Consider the following 15,391-nt stretch of genomic DNA (forward strand, 5'->3'; position numbering starts at 1 on the left):
AGTATCCACAGCCTCTCAGAGATGAAGAATGGCTTTGTAAGGACATCAGCCACCTCCCTGAGCACCTTCAGCCCCTAGCATGTCTCAGGGACTTGTGTGGTTCAAATATCTGAAATAAATCCCTGTCCCAGTCTTCATCCCCTATTGGTAGCTTATCTCTCATTGAGCCCCATCAATAGGTGCAGAGGCCTGGCAGACTTTACTGATTATGACAAAGATGACAATGAGTACTATTGTCTTATGTGTGTCTGCTGCCTCTGTATCACCTGCCCAATTCAGAAACAAGCCCAAGTCCATCTCTCTAAATTGCAGAGATATGGATTTGATGGACGGACTTCTTGGTGGATAAGAAGTTGATTGGATGGTAGCATCTAGAGATGCTAGTGGGCAATGGCTCAATGTCTGGATGAAGACCAGTGACAAGTGATGTCCTTCAAAGGTCCGTACTGGGACCAGTACTGTTTAATATCTTCATCAATGACATAGACAGTGGGACTGAGTGCACCTTCAGTGATTTTGCAGACAACAGCAAGCTGACTGGTGAAGCTGACATGTCTGAAAGGGATGCCATTCAGAGGGACCTGGACAAACTGAAGAAGTGGGCCCCTCTGAACTTTAAGAAGTTCAACAAGGCCAAATGGAAGGTCCTGAACCTGGGTCTGGACAACCACTGCATCAATACTGATGGGGGATGAAGGGACTGAAAGCAGCCTTGTGGAGAAGGACTTGTGGGCTGTGGTGGATGAAAATCTGGACATGAGCTGGCAATGTGCATTTGCAGCCCAGAAAGCCAACCATATCCTCGGCTTTATGAAAAAAAGCATGAACAGCAGGTCAAGGGATGTGATTCTCTCCTTCTACTCTGCTGTGGTGAGACCTCACCTGGAGTACTGTGTCCAGCCCTGGAGTCCTCAGCACAGGAAAAACATAACCCCTTTTGGAAAGGGTCCAGGGAAGGTGCACAAAACCTATCAGTGATTGAACACTTCTCCAGTGAGGAAAGACTGAGAAAGTTGGGGTTATGTCTTTCTTGGGGTTATCTCCCCTGGAGATGAGAAAGCTCTGGGGAGACCTTGTTGCAACCTTTCAGTAGTTAAAAGGGGACTTGTAAGTAAGATGGAGACAAACTTTTCAGTAAGGCTGGTAGAAATAGGATGAGGAGTAGTGATTTTAAACTAAATGACTTAAGACATACAAGAAAGGAATTTTTTGCACTGAGGGAGGTGAGGCACTGACAGGTTACCCAGAGAAGTTATGGCTGTCACATCACTGGAATTGTTTTAGGCCAGGTTGGATGGGGCTTTGAGCAAGCAGATCTAGTTGAAGATGTCCCTGTTCATTGCAGGTGGGATGGACTAGATGGCTTTTAAAGATCCCTTTGAACCCAAACCATTCTATGATACTATGATTCTTTGGAGTTTCAGATACTTGGAATGAGATAGGGCATATTAAGAAAAAATATCTAGATGTTTCTTCTGTTTCCCAGATTAAGACAGGGCAGTAAAAAGCTACAGAGAAAGCAATTTGCAGATCCCAAACACAGAGAACTTTGAGCTTGTGAGTTACTACATTGTAGGTTTGCATTTTTGAGACACGAAATAACAACTTGTTGCTGAATTATTTTTTTTCACAACGTGCTTTTTCAGCTTGTATTTTTGAAAGTTAGGAAGAAGAGTCTGCAGAAGAAATTTGAAACAAATGTGAAGATTTGCAAGATCCTCTTCACTAGATCAAGGGTAAATACCCTGGTTTTACTTGTTACACAAGTAACCTGCTAGTTGGATATGGCTGAAATCTGTCCTTTGATGGAGCACCTTTTATCTTTGGCTGCATTTTGTGGATTTGGCAAGCTAAGCTTGGGGCATCTACTCTGAAGCCCTGAAATAGATTGACATAGAGTTGCTCAGTATTAGTGAGCTTTCAGCACATTTACAGTATCACTATTCTATTCTCATCTAACAGAATAAAAGGGAAAATCATAGAAAGCGTCATTTAAGTTAGCATGTGTACAACAGTCTTCAGTTTCACATATATGTTTAAAGTTACGAGTTTACTGGTTAATGAATGGGTTAAAGATGGGGAAGTCATATGCAGGGGTAGTAGCACTTGGGCAGCCCTCCTATGTAGTCTTAGGTGTTAAAATCTATTGCTCTAAACCCTGGTCCATGAATCCTGGCATAAAGGTTGACTTGTAAGAACTTGATTACTAGATGCTGGTCCAGGGTGGCAGGTGATTTATTTATTTATTTATTTACTTTTTCATAAGGATTGCTCTAAATCCTGAATCTTCAGATAAAAACCAGACATTCACTAAGGCTGTAACTCCAAAACCAGCCTCTCTAATGATGATTTTTTTTTTTACTTTCTTGGAGGGAGACCTTATGCATTATTGTAACATACTATCAAAATACTTTCAAGAGTGCTGGATCTGCTACCCTATCTTTCTCTGCAGAGGAGTGAGTGTTGTCATCTGAGCCAATGACACCTTCAGCACTGAGGCTTATTTTCCTGTGGTACTAAAAGTTCTGTTCTTACATCTGAGATTCTCTGTTTTCAAAGTTGTGTCCAGACAAGCCCAACAGGTATAAAATTGCTTTGGCTGAGCTGCAGAGGGCCTCACACATGGCCAAAACAAATTCCTGAGCTTCCTTCCTTGGAGAGCGACAAGTGGAAGAGATGGACAGGCTATGGTCACAGCAAACTTTTCCAAAGGGAAATATGAGGGAGGGAAAAGGCAAAAAACTCAGCTATGCTGGGTAAAGGGGTTTCTTTGACCGTATCTTTGCTCAGAAAACATGGCATTGTGCATACTCGCAGGCACGCACTCATGTAGACACACACACATCGTTTTGTCTGCCAAACCTCCTCCTCTTGTTGGGAAAGGAGCCAACAATGCGAAATGCAATCCAGCGGCTTCCCCCACCCTCCTCCCAGGAAGAGTTATTTTAAAACATTAGGCTTACTGCTCGGTAACAACAGTGACCAAAGGAATAAAGGGCAAGGCAGGAGGGCGGGAGGCAGCACGTTAACAAGGGGAAGGGGAAAGCCCGCCAAGACTAGAGCAAAAGGGCCCATAGAGTAGCACCAGCAGCGACATCGGAGACTCGGCGGGATGGGTCTGCGTCCGGCAGAGTTTGGGGGACGGCGGCTGGCAGCCAGCCAGCGGAGCTCGGGTCTGCAGGCAGGCGAGGCGCTCTGCAGGGTGCTTGATGCGGCGTCGGCCGGGGGGCGGGCGGGAAGGCTAAGGCCGGGACAGGCGCGGCGGCGTCCACTGCTGGAGTGGGCGGGCAAGGGGAGAGCAGCGCCACAGGGAGTCTGCGCCCGGGTGCGCTGCCACAGGAGCGGCAGCGGCGGGGCCCCGCCCGGTCCGGCACGACCCGGCCCAGCATGACCTGGCCCGCCCGCAGGGAGCCGCCGCTACCTCCATGTCGCTGCCGGTGGTGGTGCCGGGCTCCTGCTGCCCCGTCCCGGGGCTCGCCCCTCTATCCCAGACGGCCGCAGCCGGCACGGCAACAGGCTCGCTGTCCGCCGCGGCCGCCGACCTGCCGCTGCCGCCTTCTCGCTCCCGCGGCTGCCGCCCCAGCCTGTCGCCACACCGCAACCCTCGCCCGGCAGCCCACTCCGTCGCGTCGGCCGCGGGCGTCAACTTGCCGTCGCCGCCGCGACCGCTGCTGTGGCTCGGGCTGCTGCAGGTCGTCCTGGGCTGCACTCTGGTGGCTCTGAACTTCGTAGCCCAGTCGCTGAGCGGCGCCCAGCAGGTGAAGAAAGCCTGTCCCTTCTGGGTTGGATCTTCGGTAAGTCGCCGTCGCGGAGTCCGAGTCGATGCCGCCGGCCGCCCGGTGCTGGGACACCCTCACGGGCCGTGCCGGCGTTGGGCTCGGAGTGCGCGGGACCTCCGAGGCGGAGCTGCCGCCTGTCACCGGGAACGCGTGCTCCCGAGAGCTCCTGTGGAGCAGAGCGCCGGCTTTCTCCCACCTGGAAATCACGAGCAGTTACGCTTGTGCTAACAGTTTTACCAGCGTGAGAGCATGATCCCAACAGGACAACTAGAGACAACTTAATTATTACACTCATCAGAAACAGGATTTTCTCAAGTTGTGGTGTATGTAGAGGTTGCATATCACTTTTGTGCGTTGCATGCCCTTACTCTAGTGAGAGAGAGCTAAAATAGCAGTGTTGCTGAAAAAGAAAACAAAAGCCAACGCGCACACACACACACACACACACACACACAAAAACCAAAAAACCTGAACAAACAAACAAAAAACAAAACAAACAAAAAAACCAGACAAAACCAAAAAAAAGCTCACCAGCAGGGGTGGTCTTGTAACAGTTGTGTAAAGAGATATGAGAAAAGTTATTCTATCTCCTGTTGGGCCCTGCTTTAAACCACACATTTGTAAATACATGTATTTGGTCGTTAGAATTGCAAAAGCCAGCAGGAGTAAGCAGAAGTTAATAGGAGTAAGAGATAATTGGATAGGTTGTTCTCAGTTTGAGGGTCCTTGAACAGGGGCAAGTCGTTCTGTGTTTCACATGCTCTGCTCCTGCTGCTCGTGGGAGCAGCATCAGCCTGTCCCTCAGTTTGAACTTTTAAATTGTGTTTCTAGTGTTGTTCACAACCAATGCAAAAGTGCTCAATGATCTGTGATTAGTGATCAGGTGGTTGCTATTCATGTGTATAATGTGATTCTCATACCTGAAAGTATAGACAGCCTGCACCGGGGGAGGAGAGGGGACAGGGACGGGAAGGAATGGTGAACGTTGATCGTTCAAATGTGTGTGTTTGTGTGTCTCCTACGGTGTTTCATCTTCTTCTTCTTCCCTTAGATTAAAACAAGTTTAAATGTGTGTAAGCTATGGATTGTCTTTGAGTCCTGCACAAAGAGCCATGCTTGTGCTTTTGAAATGTTTTAAAATGTCATGTGTAAAATAGACGTATCTGTTTTCATTAATAATGAAGGAGGTGTTTGCGTTTTTAATGCTAGCTCTGACACAATAGTATGCTCATTTGGAAAAGTTACCAAAAATGCCTTTCGGGTGTAACAGTGTGAGTGAAACTTTTAGCTCAGAAGCAACCTGAGAAGACAGAGGCAGTTACAAGCTGGAATTGAGGATGTGCCGGTTTTGTTTGTTTTGGATATTTTTTTTTCTCAGATGCAACATGCTGGTTATGATGCACTGGTTAAGTGCAGAATGGAAAATTTTAACCTCAGAAAACACTTCCTTTTCACATCTTAAAGCTTTAACAAATATAATGAAATAAGTCATGTTGTTCTTAAGGCAAAACAGCAATTCACATCAGTATTGATGTGCTTTGTAATAAAATCGTGACTATTTTGCACTCAAAAAATTCAAAATTAATTTGTTATGAAACTGTAGAATTATGTATGTGGTTTTGCAACACTACTGATGATATCAGTAGGTGTTTAGGCCAGGTCATATATGCACATTACACTAGCTTAGATTGATCATGGCAAGTGAATGAAGTTACAGAAGGAACTTATCAAAAATTCTAATGGGTAATTAACTGTTTTATCTAGTGTTCTTATTTCTTTTTAGGTGGGAATTTGGCATGGATTGTTTTAGTCACAAAGTCCCACAGATTTAAAGTGTACCTGCTTATTTGTGAGACCTGCTGAAAAACTGATTTGCCTTTCTTTATAAGGGTTACCATCCTTACTGTGAGAAAGTGTTTGGGTACACTGTTTGCTTCAGTTCTGCACCAATTATTTCTCCTTCCATAATTGTTTTGCCCTCTAAGGTAAAGAGTCATAGGGTTCAGTTCTGTGATTCGACAAGTTTGATCTAACAACTCCTCCAGCAGAAGGCAGTGCTTTTACTTCTCCTTCCTTGTGCCAATACTGGCGTTCATCTAACTAAATAGCAAGTCAATTCAGGGACATGGTTTTGGTGCTCGTCTGTCAATTTTGGTAGGGTTCCTGCTCTGGAAATTAGTTCACCAAAATGGTCAGGAGGGGGCCAGAGTCAGCAAAAAGTAAGAGACAGAAACACTCTCTGAAGTCACGCAGTGGTGACCAAGGGAGAAGAAACAGCCAGTTTTTAGATTTGCTTAGCCAGGTTGCAGGAAAGAAGTACTCAGTTGGCTGGAAGTAATTTTTTAGGCAATTGTGGAGGTCACTGTTGCCGGCATAACTTCTTGTCCCCATGGACATTTTCTGGGAGGGGGAAAAAAAAAAAGAAAAAAAGAAAAGAAGAAAAAGAAAAAAAAAACAGAAAGAAAATAAAAAATTAAGATTTGTGTTATTTCACAGGATGCTGTTAGGAGTGAAGAACCCCTCTGCTTTAAAGTGCATCTTTACATCTTCCCAGTGTTGCAGTGTTCCAAAGTGCACTTCACCAGAGCAGTGATAAATACCACGTAAACAGCATTTTGTGAACAGTTGTTCACTTCTTGGTGATGCTACTTCTTCTTTTTTTTTTTTTTTTTTACGTTGTAGGTAATCTTGTCTGGAATCTTAGGCCTAACAACATGGAAGAGATCGATAGTGCATTTGGTAAGTGTGGATTAGAACTTGTTTTAAGGAAACTATGAGAAGATGATTATAAAAATAATCATTTGCTTCTCCTTGAAAAGACAGACTATACTGCTGAGTCTCTTTTTTAAAACTGTTGAATCATAATTATTGAAAGAAGAGTCAAAACCTTGAAAGGCCATATTATTTCCTGCAATCATGGAGTCCCCATTAAGGGCAAGAGTGGACCACGTCTGGAAGAAATGTTAATGTTCTTTACAGAGCATTTTTTTGTGCTTGTGTAGGTATAAGAAAATACTAGTTTAGCATAAAGTAGCTCTCTAAGGCAGTGTCGCTTAAGCTTAAAGAGGGGAATTGGTTTTAAAACTTAGCCTAGTTGTATTGGTTTAGTGCTCCACAGCAGGTTTAAGAGCTAACCTAAACATTGCCATCTTGCAGAAAGTATCCAGGTTTTGGTTTTGTTAGTTACTGTTTCAAATACAGTTGATGTTACCTCGCTCTGAGAAAGGTAAACTAATGTGTGGAATATGCAAGCTGTTTCCACTTGTAAGTGAAATCAGAAGCTGCATGGCTCTCAATATCTCAGAGTTGGGATGAAAAATAAAATGTTTTGAAGCAGATTTATTGCCATCCCCCCCCCCCCCCCCCCCCCGTCACTTCTCAAGATGTTTACCAGCCCAAAGCAGTTGTTTTATTTTTATGCAGTACTTCCTCAGGATCCACATGGTAATCAGTGAGGAGTACCAAGGATCAGATGTGTGAGCTGTGGATGAATTGCTGTTTCTCAGTGGAGCATTGGTTAGCACAGGCAGAGCAAAGCAAATTTTTTACTGGTTCTTTGGATAGAAAGAAGAGCTTGGTGTCTGTGTCTCTCAATCTGGAACGACCATATTTTCATGAAAATAAATGTAAATGCCATCTGTTTCAAATGCCTGAGGCTTGCACACTGCTCCTTGTTTCTATATTGCCTGTGTTCTGTGCTGTTTCTACAGCATATTGTTGACATAGTTCCCTTTTGCCTGTTATTGCTCCTTCAGATTTTCATATTCTCCTTTGTATGAAGTTTATGGGCCCTTCCTACTTAAATATGAAAACACCAAACTTCCTGATCCTTTCCTTTATATCAAATGATCTTTAGGACATTCGACGGCTGGAGCAGATTGCCCTGTGATGTCCTGCAGCAGATGGGCAAGTTTGAGATGAGACTGATTAAAGCCCTGAGCAGCTCTGCTTTGATCTCATAGCTGACCTTGCTTTGAGCAGGAGGATACTCTAGAGTTTTCCTCCTGAGCTCTCTTGAAGCCACAGTTATTCCGTGGTTATATGAGTCTATGAAGCTGTATTTATTTATATGTTTGGTTTTTTTTTTGTGTGTGTTTTAGGTGTTTTGGAAGCCAGATTAGATCGCACTTGACACTGTAAAATATTTATTTACCAAGAGTGTGGTCAAACCCTGGAACAGGCTTCCTAGAGAGGCAGTTGATGCCCCAAGCCTGTGAGTGTTTAAGAGGCATTTGGACAAGGCCTTAACAGCATGCTTTAACTTTTGGTTAGCCCTGAATTGGTCAGGCAGTTGGACTAGTTGTCCAATAACTAATTGTTATAGGCCCCTTGCAACTGAAATACGCTATTATATGTGCAAAAAAGGAAATTAGCATTGAACATTTCATGAGATGAAAGAAATCATGCATTAAACTAGCTACAGTGTATCAAGGACACGTTATTAGCTTCTGAAGTGTATTTATTTTGGGCTAAATTTCTAATATAACTGCCCTTTAGTAACTTGAACATTTTCTCTTGGGAATTATAGGGAGTTGTATGAGTTGTAAAAGCAAGTTTACTAAATACATTAGCCGTAAGACTCCTTATACAGCTGTGGCTTATAGTTATGACATTTGTAACTAAAACTAAAACTGTAAAATTCAAAAAGTGTTAGTATTTTAGCTCTTACGACAAAAAAAAATACAGCTCTTCGTTGGAAAACAGAAGTTTATGGAATTCCAGTGTTTATGTAAAACCTTGGAAACTTCTGAAGAATAAATTTATAGTGTATCTTTTATTTAATTGGAGAATTTCATCAGAAGAAAAATATGTTCGAGCAGCTTTAAAATAAAGATTTTCAGGGCTAGCTATGGCCTTCTTGATATCTGCACCTCGACTAATTTGCATCAATTTAACTAAAATTTAATGTTTAGGCCAAAATACTGGTGCTAGTGAAGTGACATTCTTAAATCTTAGCCCTGCTAGTAGCAATATAAAGCACTGTGAACAAAAGCTGCATACCATGACCCTAATCCTGCAAAAAAATAAACAAAAACAAACCCAAAATAAAATCTTGCCCTATCCATGTGCATCATAATAAGCAAAGTCATCTGGCTTTGGTGAGAATTACTGTAGCAGTGCCTGTTTGTCTGGATTTTTAGAAGTAAAATATCTCAATTTTAACATCTTGGCTCACAGGCAGGACTTCACTATTAAGTCAACAAATGGTGTTCATGCAAAGGTTTTAAAGTCAGTCTAAGTAAATAAAAAGAAATATGCTTTTAAGTGTGAGACTGTGAAAAGCCTTTAGAGAGGTTTTTAACCTCTATAATCAGGTTGAAGCCAGTTCTCGTCTGTTTTTTTAATCATTGATTTTTATGCTGAAAAAGCTTCTCTCTCATTCATATGGTGTGTTTTAATGTAGTCTTTAAAAGTATGTGACTTTTTAATTAAATGAAATAGTTTGTGTTTTAGTTTTGTGTTGTTTTCTTTTGTTGTTGACAGTTGTAGTTCAGGTCTTCATATGCTACAATAAATAGCACTCACAACTGATAGAAGATTAGTAATGTGCCATAATTAATGCTGAAGTAATGCTTGCTGCTGTATATATGGAAAATTGTTGCATTGACTTGCCTTTTCCTAGAAGGCAAGTATACACATAGGATGTAAACAGATATGAGTTGATGATGATGAAGCAAATGTTTTTTCTTCCATTTATTGAAGTGACTGCTTGGGCATCACTCCTCTGTTTATGCATGTTAAAGTGAAAGCAGTTCCTCTCTGGCATTAGATATCAGCTTCAACAGCAGCAGCAGGACAACAAGCAGTCTACCCATGCAGAATGAATGGGTAGACTGTTTGTGACAGGGTCAGAACCTTAGCATGCAAGTTTATGCTGCTGCAGAGTCCTCAAAGTGTATAATGTTTTTTTACCTGGAAGAGATCATCCATGCAAGACATAAATACTGTATCTGACATTAGAATTCACTTTGCTTTCCTATAGTTTATTTCATATAAATGTTCCTCAAGACTTTCTGCAGCTGTTCACAGTTCATGTGCATCTAATGCTCAGAAGATGATGGCTGTGAGCCAAACTATAGCCATAATTTGAGTTGTTTCCATTTTTGTCACTGCAGTTAGTAGTTACCTCTGTTTGGCTTTTAAAATAGTATGTTTGTCTTTGCCTGTTTATTACAAATTGAGGAGTACTTCTCAGTTTACCTGTGGGTGGGATCTTCTTTCACTGAGATAAAGTGCCTCACCTGGTTTTATTGTAGGTGAGTAGTGATAGAAGAGATGTTTAAATTTGCATCTGCAGGGCAATATAGCTTGTAAAATAAGCTAACAGGGTACATGTTAGATGAGTAGACAGTGAGGTGGATTGAAAACTGGCTGAACAACTGGGCCCAGAAGGTTTTGATCAGTGGCAGAAAGCCTAGCCAGAGGTCAGTAGAGGGTTTTGTGCCCTAAGGGTGGATACTGGGACTCATACTACTTAATATCTTAATGAATAGTCTGTACAATGGGACAGAGTGCAAATTCACAAATTCAGCAAATTCACAGTGATACAAAACTGAGTCAAATGTTGCCTTTCAGAGGGACCTGGATAGGCTGGATAAATGGGCTGAAAGAAATCTCATGAAGCTTGGCAAGGGGAAATGCAAAGTCCTGCCAGTGCAGGGAAATTACCCTGGTACACACTTGAGAACAACTTGCTGGAAAGCAGCTCTGCAGAAAAGAACATGTGGATCTTGGTGGCCAACAAGCTGACCATGGTTTAGTGGTGGACTTCACAGTGCTAGGTTGTTAATTGGACTTGACGATCTTAAAGATCTTTTCAAAACTAAATGATTGTATGAGTCTGTGAGACATCAAAGTACTATTCTGACAGAGAAAGCTAATGGTGTCCTTGGCGGTACTAGCAGAAGACTTGCCAGCAGGCTGAGAGCAGTGATCCTTCCCCTGCCTGCTGCACTGGTGAGGCCACACTAGGAGTGCTGTGTCCAGCTCTGGGCACCTCACTACAAGAGAGATATGGACGCACTGGAACAAGTCCAGTGAAGGGCCAATAAGATAATGAAAGGGCTGGAGAATCTCTCATCTGGGGAGAGGCTGAAGGAGTTGGGGATGTTCGCCCTGGAGAAGAGAAGGCTTAGGGGGAATCTTCTCCATCTCTGTAAACAGCTGTTGAGAAGAAATGAAAAAAAAACGAGTAGACTTTTTCTGGTAGTGCCCACTGACAGGATAGGAGGCTATAAAAACAACTGAAAAAAAATAGGAAATTCCATGTGAACACAAAACCCCAACTTTTTTACTGTGAAGACAGGCAAAAACTGGTGTAGGTGACCCAGACAGTTTGTGGAGTATCCATCTGTAGAGATACTCAAAACCAACTGGACATGGTCTTCGGCAGCCTGCTGTGGACAACCCTGTTTGAGTACGGAGTTGGAGTAGATGGTCTCAAGAGGTCCCTTCCAGCCTCAATGATTCTGTGAAAATACTGATCAGATGGACCAGAGAGAAAAAGCATTTTTTTCTCTTGGCATTAAAATATAATCTCTTGTCCACTGTTGGATATGTAGTGTATATTTTATGGTTCAGGTCATGCTACTGTTTTAGATTGTATGTAGAAGAATTATTTTTAGCTTTGCCTTTTCAATGGGATTGTCTGAATAGTCGGTTATGCAGTCAAAAATAGACTACACACATAATAAAAAACAAATCAAGATTACATTTTTGGTAAAATGGTAGAATTTATTAGAACATAAATGTAGAAATTATAATCCTTCTTTTGCATATTAAAAATAATGATAAATTTCTTCCATTGTCTTTAATTTTAACATGTTTATTTAGAAAAATCTGTTATTTTTATTCAAGATTTTGTAGACCATTACATAAGGAGTCAGGATTTTATAAGAACTTTTTATGTACTTGTACACTGGATTGTTGCTATTGCACCTTCTGTATCAAAGGAGAAACTTATATGTGAATTATTTTGGTTTGGGTTTTTTTGGTTTGTTATCTTTGTGTGTGTGTGTATTTTTTTTTTTTTTTTTTTTAAGTCTTTCTTGACTTATTACACTGGCCAAGTAACTTCTTTGCTCAGGACCTCCAAGGACCTCTATTTCTTCATCAGTGGAAAAAGGACAAATGTACTTCCTTTTTTTCCTTAATATCATTTCTTACGATTTATTCTATAAAGATGTTTTATGTTGGAACAGTTTCTATTTCACTTGTAAACCTGGCTAATTTCCACTTGACAGTGCCCTGTATTGAACACAGGCAAAAAGCTTTCTTTGTATGAAATACCTGTGTCTATCAATTTTATTTTTCTCAGTGTAATTTTAATGAAAAGGGTAACTGAGATAGTTTAGATTAAAGCACAAGAAATGTGCTTTTCAAATGTGTTTTTTACTCAGATTCATCTGAGTACTGAGCAAGGAGTTAATATAAAAAGAAAAAGATCAAATTCTGTGTACAGAAAAACAAATGGCACTCGAAGTGCTTACTAACATTAAAATCCTCTTATCTGTCATTTTACATTTACAAAGCCAGGAGAAAATACTGTTCCTCTTGTTATTGATTGTTCTCAGTATATCAAATGCAAAATAGTCCCTATCCTCTTCAGAGAAGTACTAATAGCAACTTTAATTATTGGGATTTTTTTGAGGTTAAAACCCACCTAATGTGGTAATGTTATGGTCAAAATTCTGGAAAGCCTGCTAGTAATGAGATGTTGTAATTTAAGGAATGAGCTTGCACAGTAATGCTCATTGGCTCTTGTCCATTCAGGGGTGATTATTTTTCCCTGAACCTGAGTAAACAGGATCATAATTCATGCAACAGCTCTGATTTATTTTTGGTCCAGCTTCCTAGGTAGTTAGCCATGATACGTCAGCTAATTTGGAAAGCAATTTCTGACTTTGTGCGTGTTTAGGAAGTTCTTGTTGCTGGATCCACTCTAAAGTTAGTTGGAGCAGAGCTGAGCTGGTGTCCCTCATGAGTTTCTTTTCTTCCTCAGATTTTTGTCACCTCCTGCATTTTAAATTTAGGCCATTTTGACAAAAAGCCAGCTAAGTGAGCAGACTGTTATTAACTAGGATTTTTTTTTTTTTTTTGTATCAAAGACCAGATGTTTGTTTTGTGGTATTAGGTGCTTAAAATTTAAACATGTCAGGAGAGGAATTTGCTGTTTTTATTTGTCTCTAAAATAGTAGCCTTACAGTACTCTTACAGTGGTTTTAGTAGCCAGAGGAAAATAAAATAACATAACCAAGGTCTTTTAAGTGTCTCTGTCCTCACTGTACTGGGACAAATATTTTTTATTTATATGTGCTGCAAAATAGTTTTGGAAATCCTATGCATAATGAATATCCTCTTAAGATGTTTCTTACTGATCTGAATGTGTTGAGAGGTAAACTCATCGCAAGGATATGACATACAGTGGAAGCTGGATGGCTTCCAAGACATACTTCGCATTCCAGAAGAACATTTAGGTACTTTTCAATAGTTGCATGTGTAATGACTGGGCTTGATTTTAAAGGTCTTTTCCTATCTAGTTGATTCTATGATTCAATGTATTTTATTACTGCACTTACTGTTTTTATTAGTGCAGAATAAGGAGAGAGAGAAGACAAAGGTGTTTGCAGTAATCATCTACTGGGTTAAGACATGACAGCCTGGGGCACTGAAGTCACACAAAGTTTTGAAAAGTAGTGTTGTTCCCAGCTTCAATTTGGGAGTGAAATTTGCACTGCCAGAGGCTCCCTTGAGCTAGGTTTGTGATCCTGTTCTGCCGCTGTTAACTATGTTTTGCTGTTACAGGATAACCTATTTGTTGCGCTGTCTGTTACGTGTGTTCTGCTGAGCCTGTCTGGATTTATCTTAGGGTATCAAGGCATTCGGTTTGTGTCCAGTGTACCCAGATGCGATTTGGTGAGCAGCCATACTGATTTACATTTATTTCTTTAATATCGTAGTCATTTAAGACAAGCATAAAGGACTTTTATCGTAACATAAAAAAGATAAACTCTTGAAAAAAACATGAATAGGTACTGATGAGCTCCCTACAAGTAGCTCAGTCAATATAATCTCTGTGTGCATTTGTTTTTTTTCCTGGTTTGCCTCACTTGGTGAGGTCAATTACTGTTACTACCTTACAGCAAGAACTATGAAGAAAAAAATAAGTAGATCAAATCACACTAGCTTTTCATAATGCTTCTACTTGAGGAAGAAGCAATCTGCAAAAGAAAGGACAGAATGCAAAAGATATTTCTTGTGTGAGTATCATAAGTAGAAGAATGTGTAGGAACCAGAATTTGTGAAATAATTAAAACTGAAAGATGCAGGGTTACTTGGTGATAAAGATGATTGTGTGTAAAGGTTTGAAGGACTATAAGGTTAATGGAAAGATTTTTGAATATTAGTTTTCATTCATTTATTACTTCAGGAAAGCTATTGTTGGTTCCTCACCATGCCAGTAGGTGTATTGAAGTGAGAGTCCAAGATTGCAAGTGCTTGATTCGCTCAGTATCAATGTAAGAAAGTAGAGTTGAGAACTGTTACTGTTAATCCAGAAAAGGTGATGAAAATGTTTCAGGAATTTTGGAGCCCTCTGATGCTGGAAGTATAGGGTACAGCTGAAAGGCATTCCTGAAATCATAAATTATTCTGTAGAGTGGTTTATGCAGGTGAAAGCTCTCTAACACTGTGACTCTCCTGAGTTTGACAGTTTTGACAGTTTGAGCCAGTTACATCTAGATACAGAAGCACTGAATTTCTGCTTGAAAACTAAGATGACAACATTCATTTGGACGTTACAAATAATAGTGGTGTACAGATAAAACTATTACTGATTTGCCTGGGTTGAAATGATAGTTGTAGGTTTCATTCTATATGCAGAGATGCAAAATACGCTTGTGAATCACTCCCTATACAGTGGCTTAGACATCAGTCAAAAAAGGAATTTCCAAACTGCTGTGTGTTTGAAGGAGCATGGATATTAAAAGTGCTTACTAAGCAGGGCAGCTTTGATTGAGTTGTAGTTACATGTCTTGAGCTTATCAGTAATGCTTCTATTCAAATAAGAAGTCTGCATAATATAGCTTTATTATGTGTGAATTCTCAGCATATGGAAGTTCTGCAAGCTTGTATTGAAGTCAGAGGTATAGTTTAACACATGGGCTCTGTATTGTACAGGTAAAAATGTTGCATAAAACACTATAAATTAAAAAGTGGAGTTTCATGTTTTCAAAGGTGGATATGGGTGAAAAAAAGATTTGTTTTTGCTGTGAAGAATTTCATCTCACTAAATGCACAGAAGAAGAGGCTGTGCTGACGTTATACCACCTGAAGTCATGCAGTGCTTCTCACCTTCTTCTCAAGGTACCCAACACACACTAACACGACTACTTTGATAGTATCCCCGCTTTCACAACTGTGTTTTGCTGAGGTTACTGCAGTGTTTACTGAGAGAAATTCTGTTATTTTTCTGGTCTTCCAGACCAGTCAGTAGCTCTTTAACATGCAACAGGTTTTTTTTCCTCATCTATAGGTTTTGACCAGTGCATTGCTAATACAATGTACAGTTCTTGTCCTTTCTGTGTTTTATGCAACCAAAACTACATTTGAAT

General features: G+C 40.8%; 1 protein-coding gene across 1 annotated transcript in view; it reads left to right on the forward strand.

The window, feature by feature from the left end:
- Positions 1 to 3,425: 3,425 nt before the first annotated feature.
- Positions 3,426 to 15,391, forward strand: part of ENTREP1 (endosomal transmembrane epsin interactor 1) — a 28,161-nt gene continuing 16,195 nt past the window's right edge. The window contains 4 exon segments of the mRNA XM_061470765.1: positions 3,426 to 3,794; positions 6,462 to 6,518; positions 13,584 to 13,694; positions 15,015 to 15,143. Coding sequence (XP_061326749.1) covers positions 3,426 to 3,794; positions 6,462 to 6,518; positions 13,584 to 13,694; positions 15,015 to 15,143 — 666 coding nt within the window.

This window comes from Pezoporus flaviventris, unplaced genomic scaffold, assembly GCF_033815535.1.
Source record: "Pezoporus flaviventris isolate CSIRO_AGI_PZ_B2104156 unplaced genomic scaffold, CSIRO_AGI_Pfla_v1 ptg000064l, whole genome shotgun sequence".
Taxonomy (NCBI): domain Eukaryota; kingdom Metazoa; phylum Chordata; class Aves; order Psittaciformes; family Psittacidae; genus Pezoporus; species Pezoporus flaviventris.